General features: G+C 47.8%; 1 protein-coding gene across 1 annotated transcript in view; it reads right to left on the reverse strand.

The window, feature by feature from the left end:
* kifc3 (kinesin family member C3) overlaps positions 1-15204 on the reverse strand; it is a 42115-nt gene that overhangs the window by 3391 nt on the left and 23520 nt on the right. Inside the window, exons 4-20 of the mRNA XM_008288076.1 lie at positions 14147-14285; positions 13987-14072; positions 12866-12931; positions 12353-12502; positions 11997-12257; positions 11752-11925; positions 9029-9176; positions 8809-8939; positions 8530-8641; positions 7885-8066; positions 6993-7097; positions 5905-6035; positions 4841-4964; positions 4510-4639; positions 3405-3634; positions 3186-3332; positions 2434-2563 (exon numbers count right to left, since the gene is read on the reverse strand). Coding sequence (XP_008286298.1) covers positions 2434-2563; positions 3186-3332; positions 3405-3634; positions 4510-4639; positions 4841-4964; positions 5905-6035; positions 6993-7097; positions 7885-8066; positions 8530-8641; positions 8809-8939; positions 9029-9176; positions 11752-11925; positions 11997-12257; positions 12353-12502; positions 12866-12931; positions 13987-14072; positions 14147-14285 — 2446 coding nt within the window. The remainder of the gene's footprint in view (positions 1-2433; positions 2564-3185; positions 3333-3404; positions 3635-4509; positions 4640-4840; positions 4965-5904; positions 6036-6992; positions 7098-7884; positions 8067-8529; positions 8642-8808; positions 8940-9028; positions 9177-11751; positions 11926-11996; positions 12258-12352; positions 12503-12865; positions 12932-13986; positions 14073-14146; positions 14286-15204) is intronic.

Below are 15204 nucleotides of genomic sequence, written 5' to 3' on the forward strand. Positions count from 1 at the left end.
ACGTGGTGTTCGTTCGTTCTTTAACTGCTAACACAAGTGGAAAACCAGTACTGTTGCTATGGTTACCTGCTGACCAGCTGACATCCCATTGTGGCTAAACTTTGCTCAATGAGCTGCTAAAGTCATAGCTGTGTGCTAGCTAACAGTGTTTTCAGATTTATCAGTGCAGACATGGAGGAAGTGAAGCCCCGATCCTCCGTCCACCAGCAGGACGCCCAGCCAGGCCCGGGGCAGCATGGACGAGGGGGGAGGGGAACAGGACTCATCCAGACACCAGCTCATTCACACCACCACCACCACACACTGCGAAGCCACAAGGAAAAGCTGATGTCTGCACATCTCCATCCAGGTGAAGTAGCCCTCAGAGTGGACTTCTCTAAGGGGTTCCTGAAGATGTTTCTCCTTCATCCAAGAGGCTTCTTCAGGCCTAACTGACTGGTGGGGAGTCCCAGGTAATGACCTGCTCATGAACCAAGACCCTCAGACCTCCACGTCTCTCAGGACGGCGTCGTTTTACCTGATGGTGGCGCAGCAGAGCCGACTCTGTTCAGACATTATTCCAGATGTGACATCAGTCACAGCAGCAGTTCTGCTGCTTTAGTCCTTCAGCTGTAGGAGACCACAGCTCATCCTGAACACTGAGGTCCATCTGGAGGTCATGAACCTCCACAGGTTGTGTCTGATCGCCACCGTAAGCTGCCTGACGTCTGAGTGACAGTAAACAGTACGAGGTTCGATGAGCAACGTCTCTGATCCCATCAGCCTCGGGTCATTGATGGTCATGTGATAAATGCCTGGACCTCCCCACCAGTCAGAGCTGAAGAAGCCTCTCAGATGAAGGTTGAGCATCTTGAAGAACCAAAACAGAGAAGTCTAATTGGATGATTAAATATGCTAGTGGACTTCTGTGATGAACAGAAAGTCAGATTCAGTGTCTTTATTTAAGATCTCAGTTTGATTTAGTTTTGATCGGTTTCATCTCTGCGAGTCCAGACGGAGTCCCGGGACGTCTTTAGCCTAGCTTAGCACAAAGACTGGAAACAGAGGCAAGCTGCTAGCCGCTCCATCAGATAACTCCGTGTCCTGTACCTCCTTCATGTGACTCTTCAGTGGAACCATCAGTTCTACAGACAGAACTATTTATTTATTCTATTCATGAAAGCATCTGTGCAACGTCAGTGTTCTTCTGCTGACTGAATAATTCTCTGTAATGAGATGGTTTTCCACATTGAGAGGAATCTGTGTCCAGATGTCTATACAGAAGAATCAGGACAATATGAACAGCACTCGTGTATTCTTTGTGTGTTTGTATATTTCTCCTTTGTTTCTGTGATGCTGCTAACGTCCCCGCTGAGGGACTAATAAAGTTTTATTCAACGCTAACACGTCCCGTACTCCCGTCGGACCGCGGACAGATGAAACCCGGTGAAGCGCTCCGTTGCGCTGAACAGAACCGTTTCCTTGTGACTCGTCCTCCACACCAGGTTTGAGAACAGCGAGACTCGAGCAGGCGACACAAACAGCACAGAGGCCCGTGGGCGCCGCGGCCCTGCTCGCCGTCTGCAGGCGCACAGACAGAAGCTCCGTGGTTAGAGGTGGGGAGTGTTAATGACGGGGAGGGGGGCACCATGCCATGCCGAGAGCTTCCATGCCAAAGCTATCCACCAATCAGCATACACCCCCACCTACCTGCCCACCGTCCCCCACCAATGGGCTGGCTCTGTCTACCTGTCTGTCTGCAAACCAACCAATCAGACCACAGAATGAGGACACAGAAGTAGAAGGACAGACTGACAGCGGCGCTTCCTGGAAATTTCGTCCTTTACAGTTCAGACCTGCAGGAGTCATTTATTATTATTCACTCTGCTGCTGCTTCATTTCCCACAATGCACTTGAGCCTCCAGGACAGTGGTGCCGAGGCTCTACAGGTTCAGCAGAACAATCAGTCTGGATGATGACGCTCATGTGGATCTGTTTCTGTAACGGCAGCTTTTCCCACCAGCTCTCAAATGATTAAATGTTGAAGTCTTACGGATGAACCTCAGATCAACGTTCTGCTTTCCTTCTGATTCCTGAACACACTGGAGCTGCTTTAAGCTCATCAGAATCTTTATTTAAACGCTCCAGAACTACTGTCCTTTGACTTCTACTGGTTCTTATTGTTCTGATGTCATTCAGCTTTGGCATCCCGTAATAAAGTCATGAATCATTAAAGCTCTGCTGATACGGGTGGTGTTGACCTGCCGACTGTCACTGACAGGCTGAGATTTAAAGGTTCAGAGTGAAACAAGCAGCAGAGCATCAAACAGACTGAAGCTGTTCTGGTTTCATGAAGACAACACATCAGCATAAACAAAACATGGTTTGTGTCTGTGGCATAAATCACATGAAGGGAAATCATCAGCAGCTCTTTGTGTTGTTGTTGTTGTTTACCTGTGGACAGCTGCGACTGGGACCTCCTCCTGGAGCTGCTGGGAGTTCTGGAGGCCGATGAAAGAGTCGAACCGGCGCTGCTGGCCCGAGAGATGGGGAGGGGGACGGGGGTCACCGGGGGGGAGTCCAGCTGAGGTCAGAATAAACCTTTATTTTATCATCTTTAAGGTTTAAATTTAAAAAAAAAATAAAAAATTATATATATATATATATATATATATATATATACACGTGTATGTGTGTTTTTTTCTCTAAATAATATCGGACCACAAGGAAAAAAAAGAGGAAAATTCAACCTCTAATTCAAGTTCATTTATTCAGTGTGAAAAAAATCCCACATTAAAAAATAATTCTTTTACATCAAATCACGTGTTCCACAATTATTAGCAATTAGAAGCGTTAGTTTAAAAACCAAAAAAAACTTTATTAGTATTTAGTAATTAAAATCTGATGTCCATGTACTTTCTTCTTCTTATCATTATTATTATTTTTATTATTTAGACCGGCTGTGAGCTGATGAATGTTTCCCATTAAAGGGTTTGTAATGAGATCTGATCAAGAACTTGTCGTGTGTTCAGGTGTTTAATGAGTAAATAAACACATTAGTTTTATTGTTGTTGTTCCAGACCGACGTTAATCGTGTAAATAAGACATGAATGTAAAGCTGCTGAACTCACTGCAGCTCTTCTGTTTCATGCTTTTACTTTGAAGCAGGTGTTAAACACTGAACAGGAAGTGACATCATTCGTTACCTCGACGCTGTCGTGGGTCGGCGACGACGACGTGGACGAGTTCTCGTGTCTCCTCGACGACGAGGCGCTGAGCTCAACGCTGCGAACTCTCTGAGCGAACTTGAGCGAGCAGACGGACTCGCTCATGTTGGCGGGGAGCGGAGACACCTGAGCAGAGAGAGGACGAATGAGGCGGCAGCTCAGAGCGGGCTCACCTGAACGTGTCGCACCTGGACTCACCTGCACCATCATGAGCGTCTTGCTGTCTCCGCTCAGGGAGTCCTGCAGCAGGTAGGTGAGCCGCGAGTTCCTGAACGGGACGTGGGCGTGTTTGCTCCGCAGCGCGTTGATGACGTCGCCGAGCGCCGACAGCGACTTGTTGATGCACTGAGCCTCTCTGAGCCGACTCCCTTCAGCGCCGGACTTCCCGATCCGCTCCGAGCCGGCCAGGTCCACCAGGTTCAGTTTACCTGCAGAGAACGAGCCAGGTGAGGACAAGACAACCAAGCACACTCACATTCACACCTACGGACAATTTACAATCACCAATTAACCTCAGCATGTTTCTGGACTGTGGGAGGAAGCCGGAGAACCCGGAGAGAACCCACGCTGCACGGGGAGAACATGGAGACTCCACGCAGGAAGATCCCGGGTGTCCTCACCGGGACGCCAACCGGCGGTTTTTAGAAAGTGGACGTACAGGATGTATTAGGAAACAGGGACCAGATGTCTGGAACACGTTCTAGATGTCATTATTTCACAAAGTGTCGATTCTTCAGAGTGACGACATCGTTTGTGGATGTTTTATTGAAAATGGGGACAACATTTGATGAGAGTTAACTTTTTTAATTTATTTATTTTAAACCATTTTTAAAATATTTCTGGCAAAGTGAGGACACGTCAAAGCTGTGGTTCGATAACTGGGGACATGCTTTTAGAAAGAAGGGATGTTTTCTGGAAAGCAGATATTCTTTTGAAAAGTGGGAACTGCTCTTGTTGAAATAAGGACCTTGTGAGGATGTTGTTTGAAAAGTGGGAGCAAACTATGAAACATGAGGACATCTTTACCAGACTGGGGACATTTTATTTATTTTATTTTAGAAAACGGCGACAATATTTGGGACATTTCTGGTAGGCAGGGACAAATTAGAAAGAACATTTTCTACAACACTGCTTTGTAAAGACGGGGACAGTTTCTGGGAAACGTGGACATGTTTTGGTCAGGTGGGAAGTTTTTTCCTGTGTTCCTTTAATGGGAACGTGTTTAAGTGGGTGTGAATGCTTTTCCTGTGAAGGGAGACGTTTAAAGTCGGGGTTTGTCAGTACAGATATTTGTTGGCTTCACCTTGCGTGCGGTTGCCCGTGGTGACGTTGAATCCGGACACGCTGATGATGAGCAGAGCGTGAGAGCGCGAGCTGTGTTCGTTCAGGTTGGTGCAGGCCGTGGCTCTGTTCATGTGGCCCAACTCAAACACCTGAGGACAGGTGACACACTTCAGTTCATTCAGCTGCAAACAAACAAGTTGTTCTGGATCCACTTAAAACACAAAACGACAAACTTCTGCACTGAAACAGGAACTTGAGCCGATGAGCTGCGTTCTTGGTTTGTTATTGTGCAGCTAAACCAGCTGAAGCAGCAGAAGTGAACTAGAACCTGAAATCAAACCGTTTCCTACCCGGTTGATGTCTTCTGGACTCTGAACCGTGATCTCCGTCAGCCCGGGAACATAAAGCTGTCCGCTGCCGTCAGGATTCATCTTGATGTCCAGTTTGTCGGTGGGATTTTCCCCGAGCAGGTTCCTGGAGGACAACAGAGAAGGTCAGAGCCTGCAGCCGTGACTGAGGGCTGAAAAACCCTGAAGCTACCTGCGATACGGGCTCAGAGCAAACGGACCAGAACCGATCCGTCAGAGGCTGCTGACATTCTGGAGATTAAATATGAACTAAAGTAAAACCTGGTTTCATGTTTCCAACTGATGAGCTCACAGATAATCTGAGTCTAATCCGACCCAAGTTCTGCCAGAGCGGCCCTCCAGATGTGGCGCCGTCAGCCAGATGTTCTGTTACACAACAGCTGGACAGAACAGACGACAGCTGCTGGGATCCACGTTTATGTAACCGACCAAATATCTGAGTCCAGAACTGTCATTTATTCTGACTCAGTCGCACAAACAGTCGCTCCAGCAGCAGGTGTGGATTCATCCGCCGCTGGAAGTAGTCCCACCTGCCTGCAGCAGATTCATCGTCTGAACACGACTCACAGAGATGATGGAAAGCAGCAGATCAAAGCTCAATAAAACAAACTGTCGTCCCAAAAACCAAACCGTGCAGATTTACTTCAGCTTCAACCTGATGCTCTGAGTCTTTAAACACCTTCATTAGGTTAAGTTGTTGTATAAGACGTGAGGTTCAGGTCCTCGCACGGCTGGAATCTGCAAAACTGAGACGACTTCACTGAGTTTAAAGTTAAAGTTCATCGTGAAGCTGCTGCTGGTTTAAAGCTGTAATTACATGAACTAAACTCAGCAGGTCGACGTTAACGCTTCAGTTAGTTCAGTTTTTACAACAACTGCTTTTACATCCAAACCCAGCAGGAGTTAGAAAGACCGCTTCTTACAAATCGGATTGTTTCTCAGTAATCTGAGCGTTTCTGCCTCCAGAGTCCTCAGTCTGAGCTACGTTTGGCGTGACTGCGTCGGACGGATCCGGCAGAACCTGAGCGTCTCAGGTGTTTCCTCACCGCAGCGTCTCGTTGTAGATCTCCACCATGCTCACGCTGATCTTATAGTCCCAGTCCGGAGCTTTTTCCGTCACCTCGGAGAACAGCAGCCGCAGAGCTCGCTGGTTGATGCCAGGATCCTCGGCCACGCCCTGAAACACAGAGGGGGCGGAGCTTACAGGTGTGAGGCTGAGGCTCGTTTACAGCACGGAGCTGCGTTATTGCGATATTCACAGACTACACAGTGGACCAGGTGGAGGTCCGGTAGAGTCTGAGGTCAAACACCAGGACGTTAGCTACGTCAGCTACGTCTGGTCTGATTTATTTCAGACAGCATCTGAAATAACACACAGAATGAAAAACAAACCAAACTTAAAGTGATGAAAACAAGCAGGATGCAGTGTAGCTCTCATGTCTGCCTGTTTGCTGTAGAGCTTTTATACGTCTGTAGAAACCCACCAACACCTCCACTGTCCCACACCATCACGTTCCTCTCCAGCAGTTCTATGGTGGTGTTCATTCTGAGGTCCAGACTGCTCCATGAGCTACACCAACTCATCGACTCTTCATGACGCCACGAGCAAACGGCTTTTCAAAACGCTAACGTCCTCCTAATTGGCGGCTGGATGTTATCAGGGAGGAGCTTCCTGTTTGCTCTGAACATCATTAGAATAAATCACTAAATCAGAATCTATGCGTGTTCTCGTTATCGGCCACATCACGTCACAGCTCGTTATGAATGTTTTACTGGATAAAACGCAGGATTCAATGAGATCCTCCTGCAGAGCAGATTCTCTTCTAATAACTTGTCACAAGTTTGAGCCTCTGACAGCAAACAGACGAGAACTTGTTCCACCCCTTAGACACACAAAGTTCAAGCTTCATTAAAGTGTTTCATCCCAGCTGGACCTTTACTGTGAGAGACTGTCTACAGGCAGTGGCTTAGTGAAGGCAGCTGGACGATGGACTCAGAACGCAGCCACAGTGAATCTAACTCCATCTGGACCATCTCTGTCAGTAGAACTCCAACCCAGCATCTAGCAAAGCTTCAACAACATCGAAACACAGAAACCAGGACCTAGTTTTGTTGACTGAATCCAGCCTCCTACCTCCATGGTGTAGGTTTTCCCAGAACCCGTCTGTCCGTAGGCGAAGATGCAGACGTTGAAGCCATCGATGCAGGACGTGATCAGCGATTGGACCTCCTGAAACACCTGACGAACCAATCAGAGAGGACGAGGGAGTCAATCTAAGAAGTCTGTGTGTAAACCTGTAAAGCTGCCAGATCCAGTAGAACCTCTGAGCTCTGCTGCTGTCAGCGTGTCCTCATCATACAAACCATGTTTACTCAGACTATCCTGCATAGGCCAGCGCTGCTACTGATGCTGTTATGCTAGCAGACGGGTCATGTTAGCTCAGGTTGTCTCTAGGAAGCTCCTGTTAGCTCCTGTTAGCTCCTGTTAGCTCCAGATAGCTCCTGGTAGCTACAGATAGCTCCTGGTAGCTACAGATGGCTCCTGTTAGCTCCAGATAGCTCCTGGTAGCTACAGATAGCTCCTGGTAGCTACAGATAGCTCCTGTTAGGTCCAGATAGCTCCTGGCAGCTCCAGATAGCTCCTGGTAGCTACAGATAGCTCCTGGTAGCTACAGATAGCTCTGCTTTCCATCTACTAGCTCCAATTGGCTTTTTATAGATTCCAATAACAATAAAAGCTCCACAAAGTTACGAGGCTGAAGTGAACAGAGGATAATAGGAGCCAACGGGAGCTACCTGGAGCTAAGAGGAGCAACAAGAGAGCTATCTGGAGCTAACAAGAGTAAAGAGGGGACAGGAATAAAAAGGGGACTATTTGTAGCCATCAGGAGCAAACAGGAGCTAACTGTAATTAACAGGAGTAAATAAAAAAAGAGGGACTAGTTGTAGCTAACAGCAGTAATCTGAAAACCCTGTTTCCGGGTGCGTTTCAAAATAAAAGTCCTTATAGGTGAGGCAGCCGTCACCTCCTCCTGCGTGGCCTGAGGGGCGAAGACTTTGTCCAGCTCGAAGGTCATGATCTTGCCCTTGTTGGCGAGGTAGAGGATGGCGTCGTCGTCCGAGTCGAAGCTCAGCATGGTTTTGGCGTCGGCGGAGTCCTGCTCCTCCTGACTGACCGGCCGGACGCGGCAGAAGACACGGATGTTACCTGGGAAACCAAACACAAGAACACAAGTGGGATCCTGGTTCTGGTTGGTTCAGTTCATCTGGACTCTGCTGCTGTGTTCTCAATACCAGGTCTCTGCTGCATTTACTCATTGATCCAGTAGGTTGGATTTTCCTCTCAGTCTCAGCTGAAGCTCTCTGGATGTTGGTTTTAACAGCGTCTGTTTTCTACAACTGCTTCATTCGTGCTTAAGTTTCACATGAGACTTGTAGAATAAAGTGGTTTTGATGTAATATCTGAATTAATCTTCCTGATTTATGTCAAACATGATTATTTAAGGACTGTCGAATGATATTTCTTTTAGTTTTACAGCTTCTGGCTAATAAATGAAGTCATTTATTGAAAGGAGAACGTGTTTGTTAAAGCAGCAGCAGGTCTTTCAGACAGTTAAAACGCATTGGAACGTTGTTTGAACATTGCTTTAACGTTGCAGCTTGCTTCGTACCTTTGAGTCGGACCAGTTCGTTGTGGCATTTCTTCCTCAGGTTCATCTCTCTCTTGTATTTCCGCAGCAGCTCCTGGTTGGCGCTGCTCACCTCGCCGATCACCTGGCAGATCTGAGGACGGCATTACGAAGGTTTTAGTCTCAACAAAACAAAACATCTCCAGACGTCAGTGTGGACATTCTATAATCCAAACACAGTAAGAGTAATGAAGGTTCTGTTGATCTGCGTGTCCGCCTGGTTGACCGACCCGGTCACACTGGGTCCAGGTGTGGACTCACCTCCTGCTTGGCCTCAGTGATGGCTTTATCCAGCATGAAGGGGAAGTCCTGCACCTGCCTCTTCAGACAGTTGTAGTCGCAGGTGAGCGTCCTGAGAGCCGGCTGCAGGCTCAGCAGGTTCATACGCACACCTGTAAACAACAACAACAACAACAACATCATCATGTCAGTCCAGACACCGTGCGTCTCCACACAGGACCCAACAGGAGCCTCCTCCCACCTGCCAGGTTCTCGTGCACAGCCTTCATCTCGCTCTCAGCTCGGATAAACGCCTCCTCGATGACCCGGTTCTTCTCCTCCTCCAGGTTCTGCATCTCGGCCTCCAGCTGGCCCTGAGCGCGCTCCATCTCTCCTTCGTAGACGAGGATCTGAGGGAGGAGCGACAGGTGAACAGGTGAGGTCAGGTGAGTTTATGCAGTCCAACACATCCTCAGGTGTTTATGCATCGCTGCTCCCGCCACATGTGAACATCTGTTTCTACTGCTGAAGCACAGAGACTTTCACAAGTTACACGACTGACAACAGGAGCTGTCTGTAGCTAACAGAAGCTAACAGGAGCTATCTGTAGCTAACAGGAGCTAACAGGAGCAATAAGGGGCGATCTGTAGCTCACAGGTGCTAACAGGCGCTAACAGGAGCCAACGGGAGCTATCTGTAGCTAACAGGAGTTATCTGTAGACTGATCTACAACCGATCTGTTCCTACTGCTGAAGCAAACTGAACTTTAGCAGCTACATCACTTCACTGAGCTGCTCTGTTTCATTGCTGTTTCCAACAGAACAGTTCTGGTCCTTGTTCTGGATCTGTGGAACCAGGGTGACGTCCAGCAAACCAGCTTCATTTTCACCAGTTTGTAACAGAACCGCTATCATAACAACAGTTTGGGTAATTTTCAAATACTCAAATGCTATTTTGGTAACTAATGCTGTTGTGTTAGCATGTAGCTTAGCACAGAGGGAAATACCCAGTCATGCTCTTTTACTGTTCAGTCTAAAAGTGTTTCTCATTAGCAAGCTAACATTTGTACCTATGCTAGTTAGCTGCTACAGTTAGCCACCAGAGCACATATAAAAACATTAAATTTTAATGATAAATGACAAAGTGTAGGATGTAGCGCTCTTCAGTCTAAAGCTTCGATATTTAAAGTACCGGCTAACGTTAGCTGGTTCAGTCAGCTAAGCAGCAGTTAGCATGTCCACATATTCAGTAACCTCTGTAAGCTAGAGTCATTGGAGAACACACAGGTGAATCTGAGCACACAGGTGTAACCAGGTTCAGGAAACACACCAGTGGACAAAATCTGCTTCTATGTTAAAACAGTAAAAAACTAAACAAACTAACAAAAAATCACTTTATTCATCAGTAAAAAAAGCAGTTTCATCTCTGTGTGTTCAGAGTCTGTTAGCGTAGCTTAGCACAAAAGCACAAAGACTGAAAGCAGAGGGAAATTGTTAGCGTAGCTTAGCACAAAGACTGAAAGCAGAGGGAAACTGTTAGCATAGCTTAGCACGAAGCCTGAGGGAAACTGTTAGCGTAGCTTAGCACGAAGCCCGGGAGACAGTTACTGGGACGGTTTGTATCACAGACTAGGAGAGCATTACTGGGACAGGGTTTTTTACACTGGGACAGTTACTGGAGCGGGTCGTGTCACAGACTGGGAGATCTCACAGCTTCCAAAGCTTTCCAGTTAAACCAGTTAAACCAGTGATGTCAGAGACTCCAGTTAGATGTATCTCTGCTGAAACGTTCCATATTAGTAAATTTAACTGGTAATACTTATAATATGTAAATGCATGACGTGTGTTCATGCATCTGAATGTACTACAAATAGGTTTTTAAATAATTATATTCCTGGTGTATCTGTATAGAATCTATAAACCTCTTCATGAATGTTCATGTTTGTTTGTGTATTCCATAATTTTAAAAATTAAAAAAATCTTCACGATTCATCCCAACAATATTTTTTAAATTAAATTATTTCTAAAGGCCATTGGAGTCAGTACTGAATTTCTCTCTTTTTGTGCTGAAAAAACATTTTTATTTTCTATTTATTCTACTTAATAGTATGTATGAATTATAAAACAGTAATAAAAACTAAAACTAGTAATAAATATAACCAATAAAGGCCTTGTTTGTGCGTTACTCTGCCTGCGGCTCTGATACCGGGCAGCGGTTGGAGGTTTTTGGTTTAACTGGCAGCTTCAGAGCTCTCGGCCCGTCGGGGGTTAATCTCTGTTTCCTGGATCTCTGTGATGTCACGGGGCAGGTGGGGGGTAAGGGGGCGGGGCCAACCTTGGACAACCTGCGGACCACCTGGCTGTTGCCCCTGCCGACGGCCTTGGACAGCAGGTCGCACAGACGACCTCGATCAGCGAGCAGCTGCAGCCGAGCGCATGCAGAGAGGAGAAGGTGGAGAGTGAAGCTGAAAGTTTGAACCAGACGAGTCCTGGGATCTGAGCAGACCACCTTCAGACTGAGACAACCAGCAGCAGACTGAAGGTTTGGACTGATTCAGGGTGAAACAGCTGAATGAAAGCTGCAGCTCAGCAGAGACAACTACGAGTTCACAGGAGGTCTGACTGAACAAACAAGACTTAGAGAGAGAAAGAAATGGAGAGGAGGTCTTCAGCACTTTCTAACTTTGTTTGTTTTGCACGTCTCTATAACATTCATTATTACTAAAAGAATATCTGAGTTTCTACAACCAGAACCATCGGCACCATGTCCCCGTCCTACAGTCTGCTTCCTGTTTACATTTTACTGGTGTTTCTACATTTCTGTCCTGCTGTGGTTCATAAAGGATCCTCTGGTCCTTCACACATTATCTTATCTTTTGGACTTCAGAAGGTGAAGCAGCTTCATGCAGCCTGTCTGTTGGTTTCACTTCAGTGATGTGTGCAGCAGTCGTGCAGCAGTCGTGCAGCAGTCGTGCAGCAGCGTTACCTGCGTGCGCAGCTGAGCGCAGGTCCTCTGCGACTCGTGCAGCTGCGTCTCCAGTTCCCTCAGCAGCTGCCTCTGGGCCGACAGCTGCTCCTGCAGAGCGCCGTTCTTCACCTGCGCCTCGGCCAGAGCTTTCTGAGCGTCGGCCGACTCCACCTCCACCGTCTGCGTCACAAACTGACAACAACAACTCGTCAGTCTGGACCTCTGGCTGCCTTCAGCGGGTCAGAGGACCGGACTCTGCTCACCTTGACTCTGGGCGGCTGGGCGGCCTGTCTGGCCAGTTCGTCCTCACACTCCTGCAGACGGAGGCCGAGTTTCTGCTCGGCCTCCGTCTGCCTCCGTCGGGCCTCGTCCAGCTGCCTCGTGGCCTCGTCCAGCTGCCGCTGCAGAGCCTCCACCCGGCTGCTCTTCTCCAGCAGCTCTCGCTCCAGCTCAGCCAGCCGCCGCTCCCTCTGCCGGGCCTGGTTCTCCCAGCGGCTCACCTCCCTGCGCAGGGCGTCGGCATCCTGCAGACAGCCACAGGTTACAACACCTGGACACACCTGTATGTTTACACCTGTGTGTGTGTGTGTATACATGTTGTATATGTATGTATCTGTACCTGGCTGTGGGGGCAGTGGCTGCAGCTGCAGGTCTCTGCTGCAGCGTCGAGCTTCTGAAGCTCTGAGCTCCTGCATGACTTCAGCTCCTGCTTCAGATGCTCGTTCTCCACCACCAGCAGCTCCAGCTGCTTCTCCAGGTCTGTCGCCCCCTGCAGGTCAGGAGGACACACGCTCAGAACACCTTCACCGATGCTTCGATTTAATCGTTTTCACCAAGTGTCTCCTGTGGTGCGTCTCCAGAGCGGATCAGAACCAGAGCTGTCTAGAATCAGCCATCGTCTGACTTTATTACCTGCATCCCTCTGACACCTGTCTACACACACCTGAGAATGCTGTCTCTGTGAGGACTAACAGCAATGAACCGTCCCAGTGAGGACATGAAGGACCGTGTTAGAGTCCAGAATCAGGTTCAGGTTCTCAGGAATTCCCTGCTGGTCCTCACAGAGGCAGTAAGCCCAGTGTGTGCCGTATTGGTATTAGTTCCTCAGGAATGTGGTCCAGCAGGGTCTCACCAGCTCAGAGCGAAGTCTCTCCACCTCCTGGGTCTGATCCAACAGCTTCTCCTCCAGCTCCTCCACCTGCCAGCAGCATGACAACACGTTAACACCTCCGATCGCTGAGGTTCTGCTGCACATCTTCACATTTATTCACTTTGAGCAGAAACTGTCAGGTTTGTCGTCTCCTGCAGCAGATCTACAAACCAGGATGAGCCACCTGCTGGTCCACGTGTTCAGCATTACTTAGTTCAGTTTTTTTTAATCTATAACGTCCACAGATCCAAACGGAGCGGGTCGCTGTGGTTTGAAGCTGAACACGTTCCTGCAGAGCATCAACACGTCCGACTGTCATCAGACTGACACTTTCATTACAGCAGCGAAACAAACCTGTCAAAGCGGTTTCACGCGTGACGCTGATTCACGCATCAACCTGACAGCCGACAACGTCCAGACTCAGCTCAGTCACATCTGAACACACACACGTTCAGATCCACCCGGACCAACCTGGACTCATATCATCATCGCTGATGGAGGACAAACGTCTATAAACCCGATTAGGAACCCGAGGAGACGCTTCAGAACTCCAGAGGGTCTGATTTGAGGTTCCTCCAGTTAAACTACAGACATCAGCTGCTCACAGTCGAATAGGAACAGATTCATACTGACATGCTAACATGCTAACGTACTAACATGACACAGAAAACATGAGCACGATAAATGCTCACAGCCCTCCCAGTTAGGGCCGGGATTGGTACAAATACCATGAACCTCAATAATAATAATAATAATAATAATAATAATTTACTCGACTGAACTATAAAAACTGTTCTTTTCTTTTTGCTTCCGTCACATTTCTTGTCACTGTGGCTCATTTTAACAACGTTAGTGTCGGTGGTCATGTTGTGTTTCACTAAATTAACCACAAAGAGACAAACAACAACACAAAAAGACACAAAAGGTGTGACCACACGCCAGCTAACATAAAAACTGGATGTGACTTGTTTCAACCATTAATTGATTATTGATTGTTAACATGATGACTATCTGCACAGGTGTGTGACCTGTCTGTCAGCAGGTGTACAGGTGTACAGGTGTGCTGTCTGTCAGCAGGTGTACAGGTGTGTTTCTGGACTCACCTGTGTGCGCAGCCGAGTAACGAGCTGCTCTTCCTCTGCACAGCTGAGTCGGTGTGAAGGTTCACCTGGCTGAAACACCGTCACACCTGCGAGCACACACTCCTGTTAGCGTCACTGCCAAGTCACACCTGATGAAGCTCCACCTGAGCGGCGGCCTCACCTGACGGCTGCTCCTGCTGCAGCACCTGGACGCCCGTCTTGTCGTGGACGCCGTGTTGCAGCTGCTGCAGCAGCAGGTGACGGGCGACCTCCTCAGAGCGAAAACGAGCCTCAAACTCGCAGACTTTGTCCTGGAGAGTCTGAAAACACAAACGCATCCGTCAAACGCTCGAATCATTCAGTCCGACAGCAGACTTCTAGAAGCTTCATAAACCACACAGCTCGTCTACTGCGACCTCTACCTGTCGGGAGGTGATACGGGGAACAAAGGGAAACAGCTACAGAAAGACAGAAGCAGAAGCTACAGCCAGAGTGAAGGTGTTTACGTTGACAGGAGTCCACCAGCACGACCAGGTGACCTTCTGCAGGTGAGAACAGCATGAAAACAAGATGGAGGACAGACAGTGAGAGAGGAGGACACCTGAACACCTGCTGACCAATCACGGTTTACTTCCTGCTTGTTGCTGGAGCAGAACAGTAACGACATCTGAAAGCTGAACGTTTTAGGGTTTTTCTGCCTCTGAAGGAGAAACACAGCAACTGGATTTAGTTTGAAGTCCGATCTGACATTTTTAAAATCATTTTTTGTACAACACAAAGCGTGAAAGTTCACAACAAGAACTGAGCGGTAAAAACTGACCTGCACTACAGCTAGCTAAGGCTAGCTGTTAGCTAAGGCTAGCTGTTAGCTACGTTTTAGCTAATAGCTGGAATTAAAACATCCACTCTGATGGATCAAAGTTTAAGCTAGAAGATGTTAAAACTACATAAACAGGACAAGATGTAAACCTGAACGCTCTTTGCAGTTGTGTTGCACTCTAAGTCATGTTTTTGTGATCATTTTGTCTGTTTTGGTGATTTTGTTTGTCTTTGGGGTCGGGTTGAGTCTTTAAGGTCCTTTTGCATTTTTCATGGTTCTTTGAATGCACCAGAATTCAAGTTAAAACTTAAACGTGTAAATCTTTAATCACAGTGAAGGAAACACACACTGAACAGTTCTGCTAACAGCTAGCTAGCATAGCTGCGTAGCCTCCAACTCTGGTCATGTGACCTGATGTG

Source organism: Stegastes partitus, unplaced genomic scaffold, assembly GCF_000690725.1.
Source record: "Stegastes partitus isolate 25-593 unplaced genomic scaffold, Stegastes_partitus-1.0.2 Scaffold540, whole genome shotgun sequence".
In the NCBI taxonomy this organism is placed as follows: domain Eukaryota; kingdom Metazoa; phylum Chordata; class Actinopteri; family Pomacentridae; genus Stegastes; species Stegastes partitus.